Here is a 16,761-nt window from a genome sequence, read left to right on the forward strand (position 1 = left end):
ATACATATGTATATTCCAGTTGTGCATATTTACCGTCAGCAATAGCTATGATCATTACACATATATTGTCTATATTCATGATAAATATACATGTGTACCGGACAATGGTAGATGTATAATTCTCTCGAATATGTTATTAGCCTGTGGTTTCGTTTTGATTATTAATACAATTACGCTCTTAAATTTATACGATACTTACCGAGCTTCCGTCTTTCATCATGGACGCAAGTCCGGTTTGGGGTACTCGCATCGCCATGGTTGCTTCGGTTTATGCTAAAGTATAATATACGAACGGATATTCTTTTGCGATCGACGTTAGCACAGTGAAAGGAAGTTTATTTGTCGAAGTGGGAATAGGCGTACGCTTAGACCGTATTATACGTATACCTCATAGAGTTTGTGTGAGTGTATATAGGCGGGAAAGTATCCTCGCAACCTTCGATCGTCTTGATTCCTGAATGTGCCAGATTTGATGACTTGTCATGACAATCACCGATTGGATTGACACACCGCGTGGAATAAACAAATACTTCGTACGCCGACTGCCGCACGGACATACTGCTGCGAAAACCTTTCGACGGAAAACCCTAAACATGAGTACCGTTATTATATTTATAATACTAAACGGGATGTCATATATATTTTTTTGTTACCAATGCCAGCAGATAGAGAGGTGAGTGAATTCCGAATTAGGATGTTCGGCACAAGATTTGAGGCACTTTATATTTATCATTATTTCAATATGGAAATTTTATAATGAGACTCTTGTGAGAGCGTACAGTGTATTATTCTCTGTATTTACACTGTTTCAATATTCATGTGACGCGGAACGATGGGATATGTAAGTCCTAAATTATAATTTATAAAATTAGTAGCCGCCGAAATGAATATTTATTTACTTTGCTTAGCTACATATCAAATAGTGGGGATTGTGAATCAATAACCTTGCTCTCAATGTTGAAGTCACTGAGCATGTTTTTTTATCTAGAGGTACTATAGCGCAAACGACACGACGTAGTTGTCACAATCACCCAGTCACTGCTAAGTAAATTGTTTGCTGAGGCTGACTCGACAAGTATTCTAGTTTTTTATAGTTTTAGAGAACTCGACACTCAATGTGAGTAGCCTCGCGCCATACTTATCCACCGATTTGAATATATACATATACACAACTAAACGTATTATATACACATGTAAATAAATACAGTTATATATATATATATATATATATCAATAAAGTTAGTAGTATATATATATATATAATATATCTATATATATATATGTGTGTGTGTGTGTGTATAGGTAGATATATTTAAAGACTGACTACCTATATATATATTGTATGGTATGCCGTTCTTTCACGTGCAACCGATGTTACAATCAACCTCGCTGCCGCGAGTAGCTCTATGCAGTCAAGCGATGAGAAACTCCTGCGCTTATGTATCGGCACGCACATCGCGATCACGCCAGAGTACCTCGCTTCTGCCTGTATTCAGGAATGTATGCACGCGTATCAACCTTCAATATGTGAGTGTGAACAGAGGCTCTAAGTCTTCCCTCAGACTTAGATCTCAGGCTCACACCATAGGCGATAGATCAAATAGACCAGTATACTGGCACATGCAGAGGGACATACACAAACATACACATACGCATGCACCGACGTTCGTTCGAGCTGAGGGTCATCTGACTGCTAATGGGTCGTGCATATACACACAGCGACAGGCCATAACGCAGAGTGCCAATTTATTACGAACAGACAGGTATGCACAACACACACGCTCAGTTGAGAGTTCTATACGCACGCGCTCATACATCGAAGCGCGCACACTAGCGATTATTCGTGGGAAGCCTCGGCGTACACGCATAAGGAAGAGGAAAACCAGTAAGCACCAGATAGACAAGGATAGACTATCACAAGCGCTTGCTGAGACGTACGCACAGTCGTATGCGAAGGCGAAGATGCACACCTACGCACATTCACAATCTCACGCACGCACATACAGGCATGTGGGTGTGCCTGAGGAGAGAGGTATGCTGAGTGTATGTGTAGCTGGTCTGATACGCGCTAACAAGCGGTATGACGCTGCTGTGAGATACTCGGCACTGTATGGGCAACGTGCTCGGTTATCTACGAGTGTATATAGCCATGCGGCGAATAACGCGCGTGTGCACAATTCCCAACCAATTGCACAAGCACGCGCACACACACATAGCCCCATGCATGATGCACATGTACATGCACACGCGCTTTCGTCGTATGCAGACGAATCTGATCTACAAACACATGCACATGCATACACAAGTGACAATTCCGTAGATACAATACGTGTAGCTGCGGTGGGTACGCAGAGTGGGAGTGAGGGCCAAAATGGTGCTTGGAAGGACTTTCTCAAAGTAGCTGGTGGTACCAGTGCTAGTGCACCAGCTGAGCATTCGACGGAGGTGGCACGAAGGCTTGTGCGAAGTCAGAATGCGAGGAATAGAGACAGTCTGGTGGATGTGCAGGATGCCATGGCTGACAGGGGTGCTGCGTGTGAAGTTACACGCCAGGATGCGAGTGCGAGGAGCATTCAGGAAGCTCAGGCAGAACGTATGGAAGCTCACACGGATGAGATACCTAGTGAAGATCGTCACAGCCACCAACAGCGTGCACAGAAAGTGGTAGGTATGAGGTACTCGCTGAGGAATGAGGATAAGAGAGTCATGCGGGAGTGGGACCAGGTGGTGCGCGTGGCTGAGAATGTTCGGTACTTGGATCGGCGCGGTGTTCTAAACGCAGAGGAGGGCGAGCGGATGTGTGTGCAGTTGGCCAAGTTGCTGGATATATCTAACGTGTGCACAGAAGAAGAGGTCACTGCCGTGTCTATCACCAACACACTACTGAGTGCCTCGAACACGCAGGAGACTGAAATATCGCAGGAGACGATGGCCAGGCTACGTTCCATTGATGTGTTCCAGTTACGCACACTCTCGCTGGCGATGGGCGTGTACATTGAGCATCCGTCGATGAACCCGACCAAAGCGGCACGCAATAGAGATCCGGCTGTGCGACGGAAGGTTGAACGCAACAACGTATACGCTAAACAACGTGTGCTATGTGCCAGGTTAGTGAGCGCGTTACGAGAAAGGGCGCTGATGTTGGCCACTTTGAAGCCAGATGTGTTTGCGCATGCGGCGATGGGGCTGTCGAGAGCTGCCTACGCCAATGAGCGGTACACCGATGCGCTGGTTAAGCTTGCGTTAGTTTGTGTTGACCAGTGGGAGACCGAGCGGGTAGTTGATGCACACGAAAGTGGTGGGGGTGTGCAGGGGTCTTCCGTGTCACACGAAAGTGCTCAAAGTGCATCTATGTTGTACAGAGGTGATGATGGGGTCGATATCGGGAATGCACGAGCGACTGATTCAAGACTACATCGTCGCATAGTAGATAAGAGGAGAGGAGCATTGCAATTTTTTTCTCAAGCGCTGCACAACGAGTATAATCATTTAGTCGACTTGGACGCCGAGGCGGAGGGTCAGTTAGAGAAGGCGATCAGAATTAGGAACAAGAAAATCAGGATTCGGGAAAGCGGAATGGCGCAAACTCAGAGAACAAAGACGGGAGGCACGGCTGGAGAAGAAAGTGGTGCAAGTATACGTGGCGACTCTATCACACCTACTTCGTGGAAGGAGAGTGACCGCGATAAGACGAGCGCAGGCATGGACGCTAACGCTGAGATAGCGATTGACGAGCAGAACATCGCCGCGGCAAGTGATGCGCTGCAAGGTGTGCGTGCGAGGAGGCTGGGCATGCTAAGCGCGCATGCGAAGGTGCTGAATGTGGTGTTGTCAAACATCTGGCTCGTAGACGTGGAGCCAACCAGAATGAGAAGTAAGCGGAATTTAAACATACTCGGACGAATGTCCAAACGGGTGGATATATCGTACTCGCCCGACGAGTTAGAGGCCGATGCGAGTAAGTATGCGCGGGCGTTTGACCAGGGTGAGGCTGTGCGGGGGGTGCGGCGTGGGCAAGACGAGAGTGGTCCGCTGAACGAACAAGTGTACGTGGCAAAAATGGATGTGCCGAGCCTGACGGCGTTGGCGAAAATCTGCACCCAGTGCAAAGAGCTGTACACGCACGCGCTGGGAGAGGTGAACTCGTATGTGGAGGTGGATGGTCGGCTACCGGGCGGCAACTGGCACGCCCGGGCCTACGAGATGAACCGTGCGAGTACTCTGAATGGGAAGGATGGCGGACCTGTGAAGCGGAAGGATAGTGTTCATACGCATAGCAGTAGTAGTGCGAGTCCGAGTCCCGGGGGAGAAGCTGTGGGGATGGAGAAGTATCTGAGTGAGCTGGAGGTGCTCGCCGAGAGGGCAACTAAGGTCGCCAGCGGAGTCGCCGAGAGAAATCTGGATCTTATGATGATGAGGATGTGATAGTAGCGGCAATACAGTCATGCATCCATAAACCTGTTTGGATCCATGCTCGCACAATTGAACTATGGCAACCAGAAATTCGTTGATAGCAATATGGCTGGTGTTTGCTCAGCTCCAAACATCAAACGCAAAGAGTGTATGCGCAGGTGAGGTTAAAAGTAGTATCTATAACCGAGCTCAAATTGTGTAGAACTATAAACAGTTGACAGAAGTGCATGTCAGACTTGGTCACTTGTGGCTGCTTTAACGACATCAATATGGGTCAGAATATCCTATTGACTCGTACACTTCAGTACTTGCCGCCAAAATAAGAACACGCACAACCGAATTTCTTCAACGTGGCAGCCACACTTAAGAAATTGAGTATAGTCGCCCAATTTATATCGAATATCAGCTCGGATTCTACCTTCAAACCTCCATCCTGGTTCAACGAGCCAAACTAAAATAATTAACAATAGCGATATATCTGACAAGGGTTGCCGTGATACAGAATCATGCTTTAGTTACAATGTCATTGTTCATGATGAACGAGCCAAAACAGTATAATCAACAACAGCGATCAATCTGGAAATTGTTGTCGCCAGACAGAACCATGCTTTAACACAAATGTTAGTGTCCTGGAGAAACGAACTAAAGCAAGTAAATCAAAAACAGCGGCCATCAAACAGCGTCATGCTTTAATCCCAAATGTGGATAACCTATCGTGTTTGTCTTTAGTAGTACATCGTTATCTTCCCGTCGATGATATTTAAAGATGACAAAGAACGTGACGGCCAAATGCAAGTCGCATGTATTTTCCCGCTTAACCCTAGTTGCAATACCGCATTGCTTATACGTGAGCTCCACATGCCATTACTAGTTTCTTTACTTGCTTGTGCAGTGTAGACTACTTGTCACAGCAGTGTTTCGATGCTTGATCTGTCTATATTGTTTACTTTACTTTCCGATATCACTGCGGAGATGGCGCCCTCCGGGGCTAGGTACTCGAAGCTGTAGCTGATACAGGTCTCCTCGCCTCGTATTCTTCAATGGCGTGTCGCAGTGAGTGAGCGGTGCTTAGTTGATTTACATTGAGTGGCTGTCCGGTCAGTGGGTCTGTATGATGTTCTCGCACCCATCTATTTGATAAAATAATAAAAATAACAAATGGCTATTTAATAAGTATCTAGAATTGCATACTATGCTAATACCTGCCGCTGTTCCTGCGAGACTTTCTCGTGATCTTAGAAGGTAAAAACAGACACCACCGAGGCACGACAACCCTGTAAATATAACACGGACCCCTCGACTACAACAGAAGATTTGAGCATAAATCGATCTCTGTCCGGGTATGAATTCAGTGTGATTAACAGACTGAAGTAGTATTCTCTGGACCCAGTCTCAACCCAGAACACCTCGTATGTAAAAGAACATACCTTGTTATAGCTTCCCTTTCGTAAGAATGTCCAAAAGGCGTATTGACCGGATCTCTCATCACATTCGTTGTGATTGGACAACAAAAACTTTCGATCTCCTCTGTATAATCGTCGATGCCTTTATCCCTCGCCTATTTATTTGATAAACGCAAACTTATCAGTCAAGGGATACAGCACAGACGATAATGCTTTGCCCAGACATGCGCCTACTACACTACGAGAAATAATGGTGCGAGCCGCACATGTGTAATCCCAAACACTTTGATAATTGAACCCAACAAATTAGTAGAATCGAAACCCAAACTGATATTGTGTGTGTCGACAAAGACGAACTTACCGCTTTCTGTTCGCTGCTCATGCTTTGATCGCTTCCATTACTTGTGTTCGTTTGTGATTTATATCGATTCCATCTTTCGTCCGTTTGCACTCGATGTGCGGACTGCATACGCCGCGTTTCATTCTCCTGATCTGTGATTTAGTGAAAAACAAAAATACTGAGCTCTCGTAGTAGAACTCGTTGCCACCAACGTGATATGGGATCGTAATGACTATACAGCTGTCAACTACATCTCGTAAAATTCGGTAGTGTGCACACATGGATCTGTAAAATCATACGCAAATGCTGGAAATATGAAGTTGAAAGGCAGTGCGGTACCGGTCAATCCAACAATGTTGCCACTGTAAACCACGCCGACTGAGGCAGTGGCGTCTATGGACTGGAATAAGATCGCAAAGTGCAGCACAGCGTTTTGTGAAGATGTTCGATGTACGATGGAGCATTCCTTTCAAACCATGATAATAGCAAGACATAAAAACGCAGTTTAAACAAATACGATCCTCAATAAAAGTTTCTTACAACGACTCCTCATCAGCTGGGACTAATCGCAAACACTCCAATAGTTTGACAGGTATTCTGGATATCGATGTGCTGCCCAGGTGCCCGTTGCATCTTCTGACTGATCATCTACACTACCATTCACTCAAGAGCTCGCAGTCACACTGGTCATTCATAGTAATTCTCTACAGAAAAACGCGAATAGCAATCAACTAGATCATAGCCTGTACTAAAAGGCTATGACTTGAGCACCCATAGAATTCAAAGACGAAAGGGGCCTATTGCAATGATAGACTACTGGGCAACTAGCGAAACGTATGCACATGCATATAAAAAGTATTGAACGAACTTGAGGTTTCCACAGCCGCTGCATATACATATCCACTCAAAACCATGAACAAATCTTGCTTGGCAAATATGCTACCAGTAGATGGTATAAAATGAGCACAACATGAGCACACGATACATCGCCTACCACCCCTATGAAACGCCTCGCGTTATATAATATGCAACCCCTCGCGTTAATATAATTGTTTGAGATGGCATTGCGTTGAAGGTTCCCAACAATAACGATCAGCTCGATATATAATGGGCTCGTCCCGTCACGAACACTGAGATACCGCCAGTAAATCATGATACGTTTGAAGCTACACATTACATCAGTCAGCAGACTAGACAGACGCAAAAACAATAGCCTCTTAAATGACACGTTTAAGCTAACAAATATGCTTGTTTCATACATACCTTCAACGATAGCGAATAAGCAATTCAACAAACGGATACATCGCACTATCAAGAAGTACAGCTTGAATTCCAAATCATACTCAATATCACATAGGCACGGTAAAATCTACATATCCCGGCCATCAGTACATAATACAAACCTTCAGCTACAGCTGAGTAGATCGCACTCCCTGCCAATACAACTGCTGCACCCAGAGCACCCCACAACACACTGGCTGCAGGGCTAGTGCCCTGACGTGCGCTGTCAGTTTTTTGCTTGTATCGATTGTTGTTATTGGTGTTGTTGCCACGTTCAGGCTCCCTGTCGTTTGTTCGCATTCTTTCGTGCTATAAAATAGTTCTTCGAGAAGAAGTCAAGGTTCCTTTGTGATATGTTATGGTTTTTCAATGACAACTTTATATGTTGATCGTTATACCGTGAAACAGGTTCCTTCGGCCAAATTGTGTGGTAGTGTTCTGATGGGTGTATATGAGGTAGTCAGGTGATGTTATCAAAATATACCCAACTGCGCATGATTTCATATACATATGTTAATACAAATGCTCGACTATTAGTACATAACGAGGGGAGTTTACAACTTTACATCCGCGGCTTGGAATTTAGAACTTGACTACGACTCTCTACGAGTCATCAATGAGTCAGCAATATTATTTTTATAGTACCGAACTACAGTTTACTGGAAACTAAGGTAAAAGAAACTCAAGACAGACAAGCCCTCAGGCCTCAGGTTTTAACCCTCAGGCCTCAGGTTTTAGCCCTCAGGGCGAGGGCTATGAGCCTGTAAATAACTGTGTGTGCGCCTGTGAGCTAGCTCACAGCTGACAGCTGACAGCCCTCACTATCTGTCTGCCTCAGCCCTCAGGCCCTCAACCCTCACAGGTTCAGGCTCTACTGACTACTCTCTACAATTTTTTATTATTAAAATATTTAGTAAATAGAGAGAGTGGGAACTGGGAAGTGGAGAACTTCAGAAATCAGAACTCGGAACAAGAACTGGACACTGGAAAGTGGAAATTGGACAGTGGAATCTCAAATGAGTAACAAATCAGTATCCGAATCTCAAATCTCAAATCTGGAACATAGATGATTATTTTTAAGCAAAAAACCAAATTGGCTGTAAAAAGCTGATTTGTGGAAAAACAGATAAAAAAAAGTCAAATCATAGCCTTCTGAAAATAGAACACATAAATCAATAAAAAATAGATCGCATACGACTAATAAAATAACCCAACATTAGAATCTAGCCCTGGTTCGGTTGTGCCCTGGTGCCTGGTGGTCACTGGCCAGTGGTCGGCGACTCGGGCAGTGGTCGGCGACTCGGCTAAATATAGTAAATAATCTCTGGCAGGCTAGTACAGCCTTTGGCCGTGCTTTGGATCATCTCCGGTAAGTATTTAACTATTTATGTATATACTATTTAGTATTTCCATACGAGTCTACAAACGACAAATTTGATTTCCGCTTATCGAGACCATTTATTATTATTAGAAAAGTGGTGTACTCGATGTCATCATGGCAAAGAAGCGCAGGTCCAGCAGGCAGACAGAGGCGGAGTTGTTGCGTAGACGTCTCATCTTCGTTCAACGTTGCTGTGAGAGCGTCGGTGCGCAGATTATCTAGTCAAGTCGGTAGGTCGAGTAGTTCAGGATCAGATCTGTCAATAATAGATACAAAGCCAGATACTTTGTAGCTCCTCGCCCGTTTCTATTGTTTTTCATTTTATGCTCGCCAAGGTTGTTTTGCATCTCATCCGCACTCCAGCAATACCACACTTGCTACTGTTATAGAGCCTTCATTTTTCATTCGAGCATTTTCAGGTCTATAAGCTGGTACCGTCAACCTGGTAAAAATAGCCGCGAAGATCAGCGACCGCAACCATCGTACAAGCACCATACTTGAATATATATTAATATCATGCAGTAGCTACTTTATATTCTAGTACTCGTTTTGGTGCTCTGCGTGTGTGATATTTCTGAATATCCTAAAAACGGGCATAGTATGTCCGTTGATAAAAAATATTCGTTGTCGAGGAAGATAAAAAAGCAACCAATACTACCATTTTCATGAATTCTTAAATGTAAATGCAAAAAGTAGCATTTTCGTAAAGTTTGATACCCTACACGCTCATTTGTAGCCTCATATTACACCCCAAATAGTTACTTTTCACACGATATTCATTATCTACAAGTTTTTATTTAGAATTGACAACATAGTCTGTTCAATTGGTCTTCGGATCTTATAGGCTATGGTTATACGTTTTAGTTCTCTTTTCTTTTTTACTTTCAATTTGAGTTTGGTGGTTTATCGATTTTCACAATTACAATGTATGAAACATGGTAAGATGGAGCCATTAAATATTGATACAGTCCCAGAACTCGTGCAGCCGACTAGTAAGGTTTGTTCTGTACATAGATGGACGAAGTGATGATCGTTTAGCCAAAGTATATATCCGTGCCATGAGTTTTCGCAAATGTCACTATGAAGAAACTATGAGGAAATACTATAAAGAAAATTGATACTCAAACCTGTCTAACTCAAGCCTCAGCGCATCTTCGGGGATGTACCTCACGGCTCACAAGCCTTTGATTTATCATCTGTGCTCTGTGATGAGAACAAATATACAATCTTCAACATGCGGTTGCGTAAATATTTTTAGCTTGCGTGTGACTTTCGTATTTGAATAGGTTTGGCTTCAAAAATTGTCCTACGGGCTTCAACACGTTTGATTCTATTTTTACTATTATATTTACTATTTTACACTAGTGATGTTTTTAATAATAATAAAATGGAATGACGGACAGGAAACCTTGTGATAAAGTGACAGTGACTTTGCAGGTTTGCAGTTTACAGCTAAAATACATACACTTTCAGGGATTTCGCGGTGAAGACGGGCGGGTGAAATGTTTTCATTAGCAGGAGGTTCTATGGACTGGTGAAGACCGCATGTATGACTGCATATTTATTTCCTATTTATTTATTTTTGCTCCCCCCGCCTCCCCCCTTTCCAGTTTCCACTGGCCCAGCGCCCCCCCCCCCCCAGCCCTCCAGCGAGCCCCCCAGCGCCTCAGTGAGTCATCCCTCAGGCTAAGTCAATAACAGTTCCGTAATCTACGCTATTTGCTCCAAAAAATAATATTCCGACAAAAAGATTCTGTTACACCAATCATATCTGTACGATAATGCATTTTGTAATCTAGTTGTCATAGAAAATCTGCATTCTGCGGCCTGTGAGTGAGTGCGAGTGCCAAGAGTGCAGACCTTAGCAGACTGTAGAGTACAGACACTGCACTTGCAGTCTGCAGGGTGCAGACTGCAGACCAGCCAGGCTGCCAGGGCCAGAGTGTCAGTCTGCCAGACTGACAGCAGAGTGCGGACAGTGCGGACAGAGGACTGCGGAGGCCGGAGTACGACTGCGTAGAATTATCACTCATCAGTCATAGAAACCATAGCCTTTATGTAGCAATTTAGCATCCTCTAAAAAAGAACCTGTCTATTTGTACAAAACCTATAAAATTACTTTTATTTTACTATAGTTTATTATAGCCTTACAGGCGTGCCGTCACTGGCTCACTGCTGTGCCTTTACTGTACGTACATATTTATGTAAATATAATCGATATCAGCCTGCGACGCCCGGAGCCCCGGTCCCGGTTGATAAGTCACTTAGTGATACGTACTAAATTATATATTTTAAAAGTATCACTATTATACTCGGATCCTCGGAATGATAAAGATTTTATAAATAAATACTATTATATACATATATACATACATATAACACACTTCAGTCATTCATTAGATCGTCAGAATATAACAATATGCATCTATTCAAAGTACCATCGCTTGGCTCGAAGAATAATCGGTCGAAAGTTTGTAGATGCCACTCAGCAGATATGATTATTGTCAGAGGGACGACAACAAATTTCTCATCGAAGGCGACAGCCGGGCGTACATTAAGCTCACATTCGAGTTCGAGTATGCATAGGTCCCCAGCGACCCATACTGACCTGTACAAATTGGGTGAAGAATGATAGCAGCGCGCTTCAAAAAAAATACACATAATGCACCGATTGGTGTGTGTCTACCTCGTCTAATTGGCTGTTTGCGTGGACAGTTTCAGCTTCAAATCCATTATCCGCTGCCAGCTCCAAATTTCCTTATTATCTGCAATACCGCACTTTTGCAGCGGTGGTGATGAATTTCTCCTCTGGCGAAATATTACATTGTTTCTGATGAGGGGCAGACCATTGACCAAAGGTACACCCTCCGCCAACGGCAGGCCACAAGAGGCGATATCACTATAGTTTAGTTTGAGCGCTTCGAATTTAAAATACTCAAATATATTCAAATACTGTTTTAAAAGAACCCATGCTCTGATTTTTTAGCTATTAAAAATCCTGTGAAGAATATTATCAGCAGACAGCAGTCGTCAGGAGTTGCCAGGTCTCTCTTAGTGTCTTGTCTAGTGTTAAAATAAACGGCAAATGTTTGTTGCCACCCTGAATATTGTAATAAGTTTCAGATAAAAATTCCGGATAGATCAATAATTGTAACTTATGAGTGCCTAAAGCGTATGTAGTACGAAATTCCGCAGTCTACATAGACAGAACTTCAACTATTTCTTTTAATTGATATCCACAAGCCGTGTAGTTACAACGTCAAATAGAGTTTAATTTTGGCATTCAACTAGAGTTTCAGCTACCCTATCAATATTTATCAATCAGATCCCGTCACGATCACTTGTTTAATTCGAATCCAAGAATACGTCGTTGCCATCCATTCATTTGTCACCGGCTATATGCATTAAAATACTGGGAATTGATGTACCCTAGCACGTATGCTCCCGGTGTCTGGGGATGTGCGAGTTAAATAAGTATAGTAAGTATCTTCTTTGTCACAAGGTGTGGTGATAAATGAACCTGATAGGCAACTCCCTGAGCAGTAGAGTCAAATAGTTCTACAGGAGGTACTGGCACCATATGGGCAAGAGATCTAATTCACAAAGAACCGTAAATTTTTGCGTGAGTTACATATCAGTATAATCATGCACAATCATTTACATGCGGTGCAAATGAAAGTATTGACTATACCTTTACTCTCGATTCATCCATAGGCTTGACAGTGGAGTCATCGAAGTCGTGCCACTTCCGATCGAAAACATTCCTACAGAACGCAGTGTCTGTAATCAAGAAATTGAAGCAATTGTAGTCAGATCGTGAATATGACAGCAAAAAGGTTTCATATATGACCAATCACTCTAAGTGTGATAATGAAGTACATAACTGATAATCGAAGAAATATTGGTAGACGGTGTTGTCCACAGACCAAGGTCCTATTGCATTGAAATAAAAATCATAGAGACAAGAAAACGATAAAGATAAATGTCAGATAATGCACAAACGATTCACGAAAGATAAGGCGTCACCAATTTACTTACAATGTCCACTTCCCATTTGGCCCCAATGATTCTGCACAGGAATTTAAAGTTATAGAACACGACAGATTAGAAACGACATCTCCAGTGAGCCAGATTGAAACCCGATTAAAAGATTGAATTTGCCGCGAATAGCAAAGGCGTCAGCGTATCGATCGAACACGTGTCAAGCGGATAAGAAAATTACCACCCAAAAAAACCCCCATGGACGCATTCGCCATTCTTATTGAAATTGCCAGGACTACTTATATCACATATTTCTACATATTAAATAATATAGTTTCCACATACCGCCACCGACAATAAATGATATGAATGGTTCTGAGCATTTTGCCTGTCTGTATTCGGTAAATATGACGACAAGTCCAGATTCCTGGAAATGTGTTGAGTGGGAAAGCGATCCTGCTTGATGAGTACCACATATATACATATAGCGATTTATTGTGCATACATATACACCGATTAGCTTTTGTACGCTTTCGACCAATCGCGAGTGTACATATGGGTGTGTTGTGGGAAGGTTATGGGTGTGTTGTGTGCATGTTATGGGAGAGTTGTGTGAAGGTTATGGGTGTGTTGTGTGCCAAAGCGCGCGAGACACACCACGCATCCATGCCCAACGAGACTGCTTGAAAGTGATATAATTTCAGTTCACAGTTGATGAAACCGAAACCTGAAGATTGAAATGAGCCAGGTACGTTGAGGATGTAGACATCGAGACGGAAGGCTATCGAAATACAGACATAGACCATCGGCAAGTACACATGGTGAAAAGAGAATTCGAGCCCAAACTTTAAGTCCGACCGCACAATATAGCATGATTAATAACAAAAGCCACGAATGAATAGTGATACATACCCTATTGGAAAGTCTACCATAGTGTTTATCTTCGCCCTGGAATTGCCAAAGGCATCAGACTGGAACCGTTTAAAATGAATCAGTAATACTGGTGGTAATCTCCATATGGATAACCGTTTCTCCGCATCCCTGTGTTTCTTGCAATTCCCGCAGTACCTGAAATGTGAAGTGATAAGTGGCAAGCGGCTAGACGTGTAAGCATATGATTTAACAATTCAGTTAGAACAATCACGCCGTATAAATCGTCGTTTGAGAGTGTGCCTGCGTCCGATACTTCCTGTCGCATATGAGCTGATTATGCTCTTTTTAAGCGATATCGTTTTCTTCCAGGTCCTTGCTTTCGTATTATCGATCGATTTCCACATGGCAACGAGGCTCGAAAGAACATGGTACATTCATACACGGGAAGTAGGATGCCCAAGCACCTCACGTACAGATACACTCACATGACGTTGATGCTTTACCAAGAAAAAATGCCTACAGCGTAGGCAAAATCTTAGTTTAAGCTTGTAGAACAGATTGGCAACAACTCTCGATACTTGCCGTACCACCAAGCAAGCAGTAGAGATACGAACCAAAGTTTATCTTATGATGGTATGGTAATAAATATCATTCAGTGCAGCAGAGACAGATATATATGCATGTATTTATGAACACGATTTACATACATAATGATACAATGAAGTAGAATCTCGTACCATTGGTCGTTTCCTGCCACCCGCTCCCTCGCTGTGAAGGTGTCGATACACTTCTTCAGCGTGGCTTGTGACACGTTGGCAGGCACGGGCACAGACAGGTACATGAAGGGATTGAACGTCACCGACTTGTTCCCACAGGTTAAGCACTAAGCAACCGAAGGTACAAGTGAGACGGGCGGTGAAGTACGGTTAATTTCAAACAAAATAAGATATATACGTCGATTTGACTGTGTGCATTAAACACACAAGCGTGTCAGGACTGGCCAGACAGGGAGACCGGTCACATGAGTGACAATACCTGCTCTACTACGCTTTCTATCATATACATTACTTTATAAAAAGCTGTGCGCGATGCGGAATTTATTTTTATGAATCATATTCAGTACCAATCAAACATGGCTCACTTACGGTTTAACATGAAGCTCTTCATCCCTGAATACAACATAGATACTCTAGCCTTATTCAATGAATTCAACATAGACACTCTAGCCTTAATCGATGAATTCAACTTAGATACTCTAGCCTTAATCAATGAATACAACATAGATACTCTAGCCATAATCAATGAATTCAACATAGATAATCTACCCTTAATCGATGAATTTTAACATAGATACTCTAGCCTTAATCCCTGAATATAACATAGATACTCTAGCCTTAATCAATGAATTCAACATAGATAATCTACCCTTAATCGATGGATTTTAACATAGATACTCTAGCCTTAATCCCTGAATACAACATAGATACCCTAGCCTTCATCCCAATGGTTATGAACCCTATCATACGTCCACCACCAGACCATATATTTCAACTGTATCTTCTGTTAGTCAAATACTGCACAGCCCCAAACCTTACCTTGAGTTCTGATCGGAATTGGCCCTGGAACAAATCAACCACCACACTGTCATTGCGTCGTTTGTAGTTGGTCCAGGAAAGCGCGGCCGTTTGCGCATCGTTGCCGTCATAGTCCGGGTCTTCTTGGTAGGTGCGATCGCGAGAGCAGTTGAGGTCTTCGTGTAAGCCATCCATCAGGAACGATAGCAATTCCTGTGTAGATGCAAAGAGGAATGGGGATAGCAGGTTAGAATAGGGTGATAGAATAATGCAGTAGGTAAAAATATGATTATTACAATCCAATAGGGGTGGGGGTATAAGACAATGGAATAGTCCAATAGTAGGTGAAAATATGAATTTTGGGAATAGCAGGTAACAATAGGGTGATAGAATAACGCAGGTAACAATAGGGTGATAGAATAATGCAGGTAACAATAGGGGGTGGACATAAGACAATGGAATAGTCCAAAAGTAGGTGAAAATATGATTATAAGAATCCAATAGTAGTTGCGTATAAGATTATGGAATAGTCCAATAGTAGGTGAAAGTGAGATCATAATAATCCAATAGTGCTTGCGAACAAGACTAAAAAATAGCCTAATAATATGTGAGAATAAGATTACAATAATCCAATAGTGCTTGCGAACAAGAATATAAATAGTCCGAAAGTATGTGAAAATAAGATTATTACAATTATATAGTGCTTGAGAATAGGGTTAAGGAATAGTCCAATAGTAGTGACAATGAGATTGTAATATTGATAGTGGAGTGAAGGTATGCTGTGATTTATTGATATGGTACAAGTTTGATAGTGGAGTGAAAGTACGCTGTGATTTATTGATAAGGTATAAGTTTGATAGTGTAACTGCATTAGTCTGTCCCGCATTTGAGCTTCAACTGTTCGAAGCCAATATCCGGCAATTCTCATATTAATGCAAAAAACCCCCCAATTTTTACCTCTAACCCGGGTGATTCGTCTCAATAGCACTGTACCTTAGACACATCACAAAACAAATCTCAGGCACATCATTGCCCAATTCATTGCTACATACGCCGACTTATGACAAGCTGTGTTGGCGAGTTAGCTTTTTTCCTTTCTTAAATTTTTGGGTGCTACATAGAATTGCTTAGTTCGCGCCAATAACTCCTCACACAAGGGCGCACTACAGACGCCAAAGAACGGCAAATATTCTGTGTTCACAGACCAAGGTCACATACCTGCGCATCGTGCTGTTCGCGGCCTGAAAATCTCGGCGCAAACTGAGAAATAACATTCTTGAGGCGGTCCGGTTTAAAACTACTCGTACGATCACTTCCTTTCCAGATAATTTGTAATAAATCTCCAAATGTTTCGGCAAGCTGGGATCGATGAATCGACAACAATTTGAAAGTATCAAGATCTTAATCCCAAACCAATACACAGATCAGTATTTGTACTGAGAGACGCTAGCTAATACACGCGATATGTGTAAAGTGAATCTGATCGATCTCTATCTAAATACGTGAAATATATTT

The 16,761-nt window shown here is 42.7% G+C and overlaps 4 protein-coding genes across 4 annotated transcripts in view; 1 reads left to right on the top strand and 3 right to left on the bottom strand.

Moving 5' to 3' along the window:
* SARC_02771 (T-complex protein 1 subunit theta) overlaps window positions 1-489 on the bottom strand; it is a 7,857-nt gene extending 7,368 nt beyond the window's left edge. The window contains exon 1 of the mRNA XM_014303443.1: window positions 200-489. Within this exon, the coding sequence (XP_014158918.1) occupies window positions 200-256 (57 nt within the window). The 5' untranslated portion in view covers window positions 257-489. The remainder of the gene's footprint in view (window positions 1-199) is intronic.
* A 699-nt stretch (window positions 490-1,188) lies between these two features.
* On the top strand, window positions 1,189-5,091 carry SARC_02772 (hypothetical protein). Its single transcript, XM_014303444.1, has one exon. It carries the CDS (start codon window positions 1,348-1,350, stop codon window positions 4,423-4,425), a length of 3,078 nt encoding a protein of 1,025 aa, XP_014158919.1. The 5' UTR covers window positions 1,189-1,347; the 3' UTR covers window positions 4,426-5,091.
* SARC_02773 (hypothetical protein) lies at window positions 5,076-7,954 on the bottom strand. The gene is made up of 4 exons (XM_014303445.1): window positions 7,560-7,954; window positions 6,178-6,308; window positions 5,841-5,971; window positions 5,076-5,543 (listed from the first exon to the last, which is right to left on the bottom strand). The coding sequence occupies exons 1-4, from the start codon at window positions 7,735-7,737 to the stop codon at window positions 5,402-5,404; spliced, it is 582 nt and encodes a 193-aa protein (XP_014158920.1). The 5' UTR covers window positions 7,738-7,954; the 3' UTR covers window positions 5,076-5,401.
* Window positions 7,955-12,060: 4,106 nt separating this feature from the next.
* SARC_02774 (hypothetical protein) overlaps window positions 12,061-16,761 on the bottom strand; it is a gene marked incomplete at its 5' end in the record, with an annotated part of 6,133 nt that continues 1,432 nt past the window's right edge. Inside the window, 8 exons of the mRNA XM_014303446.1 lie at window positions 12,061-12,269; window positions 12,510-12,598; window positions 12,857-12,887; window positions 13,145-13,226; window positions 13,712-13,867; window positions 14,410-14,555; window positions 15,268-15,459; window positions 16,465-16,605. Coding sequence (XP_014158921.1) covers window positions 12,207-12,269; window positions 12,510-12,598; window positions 12,857-12,887; window positions 13,145-13,226; window positions 13,712-13,867; window positions 14,410-14,555; window positions 15,268-15,459; window positions 16,465-16,605 — 900 coding nt within the window. The 3' untranslated portion in view covers window positions 12,061-12,206. The remainder of the gene's footprint in view (window positions 12,270-12,509; window positions 12,599-12,856; window positions 12,888-13,144; window positions 13,227-13,711; window positions 13,868-14,409; window positions 14,556-15,267; window positions 15,460-16,464; window positions 16,606-16,761) is intronic.

Source organism: Sphaeroforma arctica (genome assembly GCF_001186125.1).
Source record: "Sphaeroforma arctica JP610 unplaced genomic scaffold supercont1.129, whole genome shotgun sequence".
NCBI lineage: Eukaryota > Ichthyosporea > Ichthyophonida > Sphaeroforma > Sphaeroforma arctica.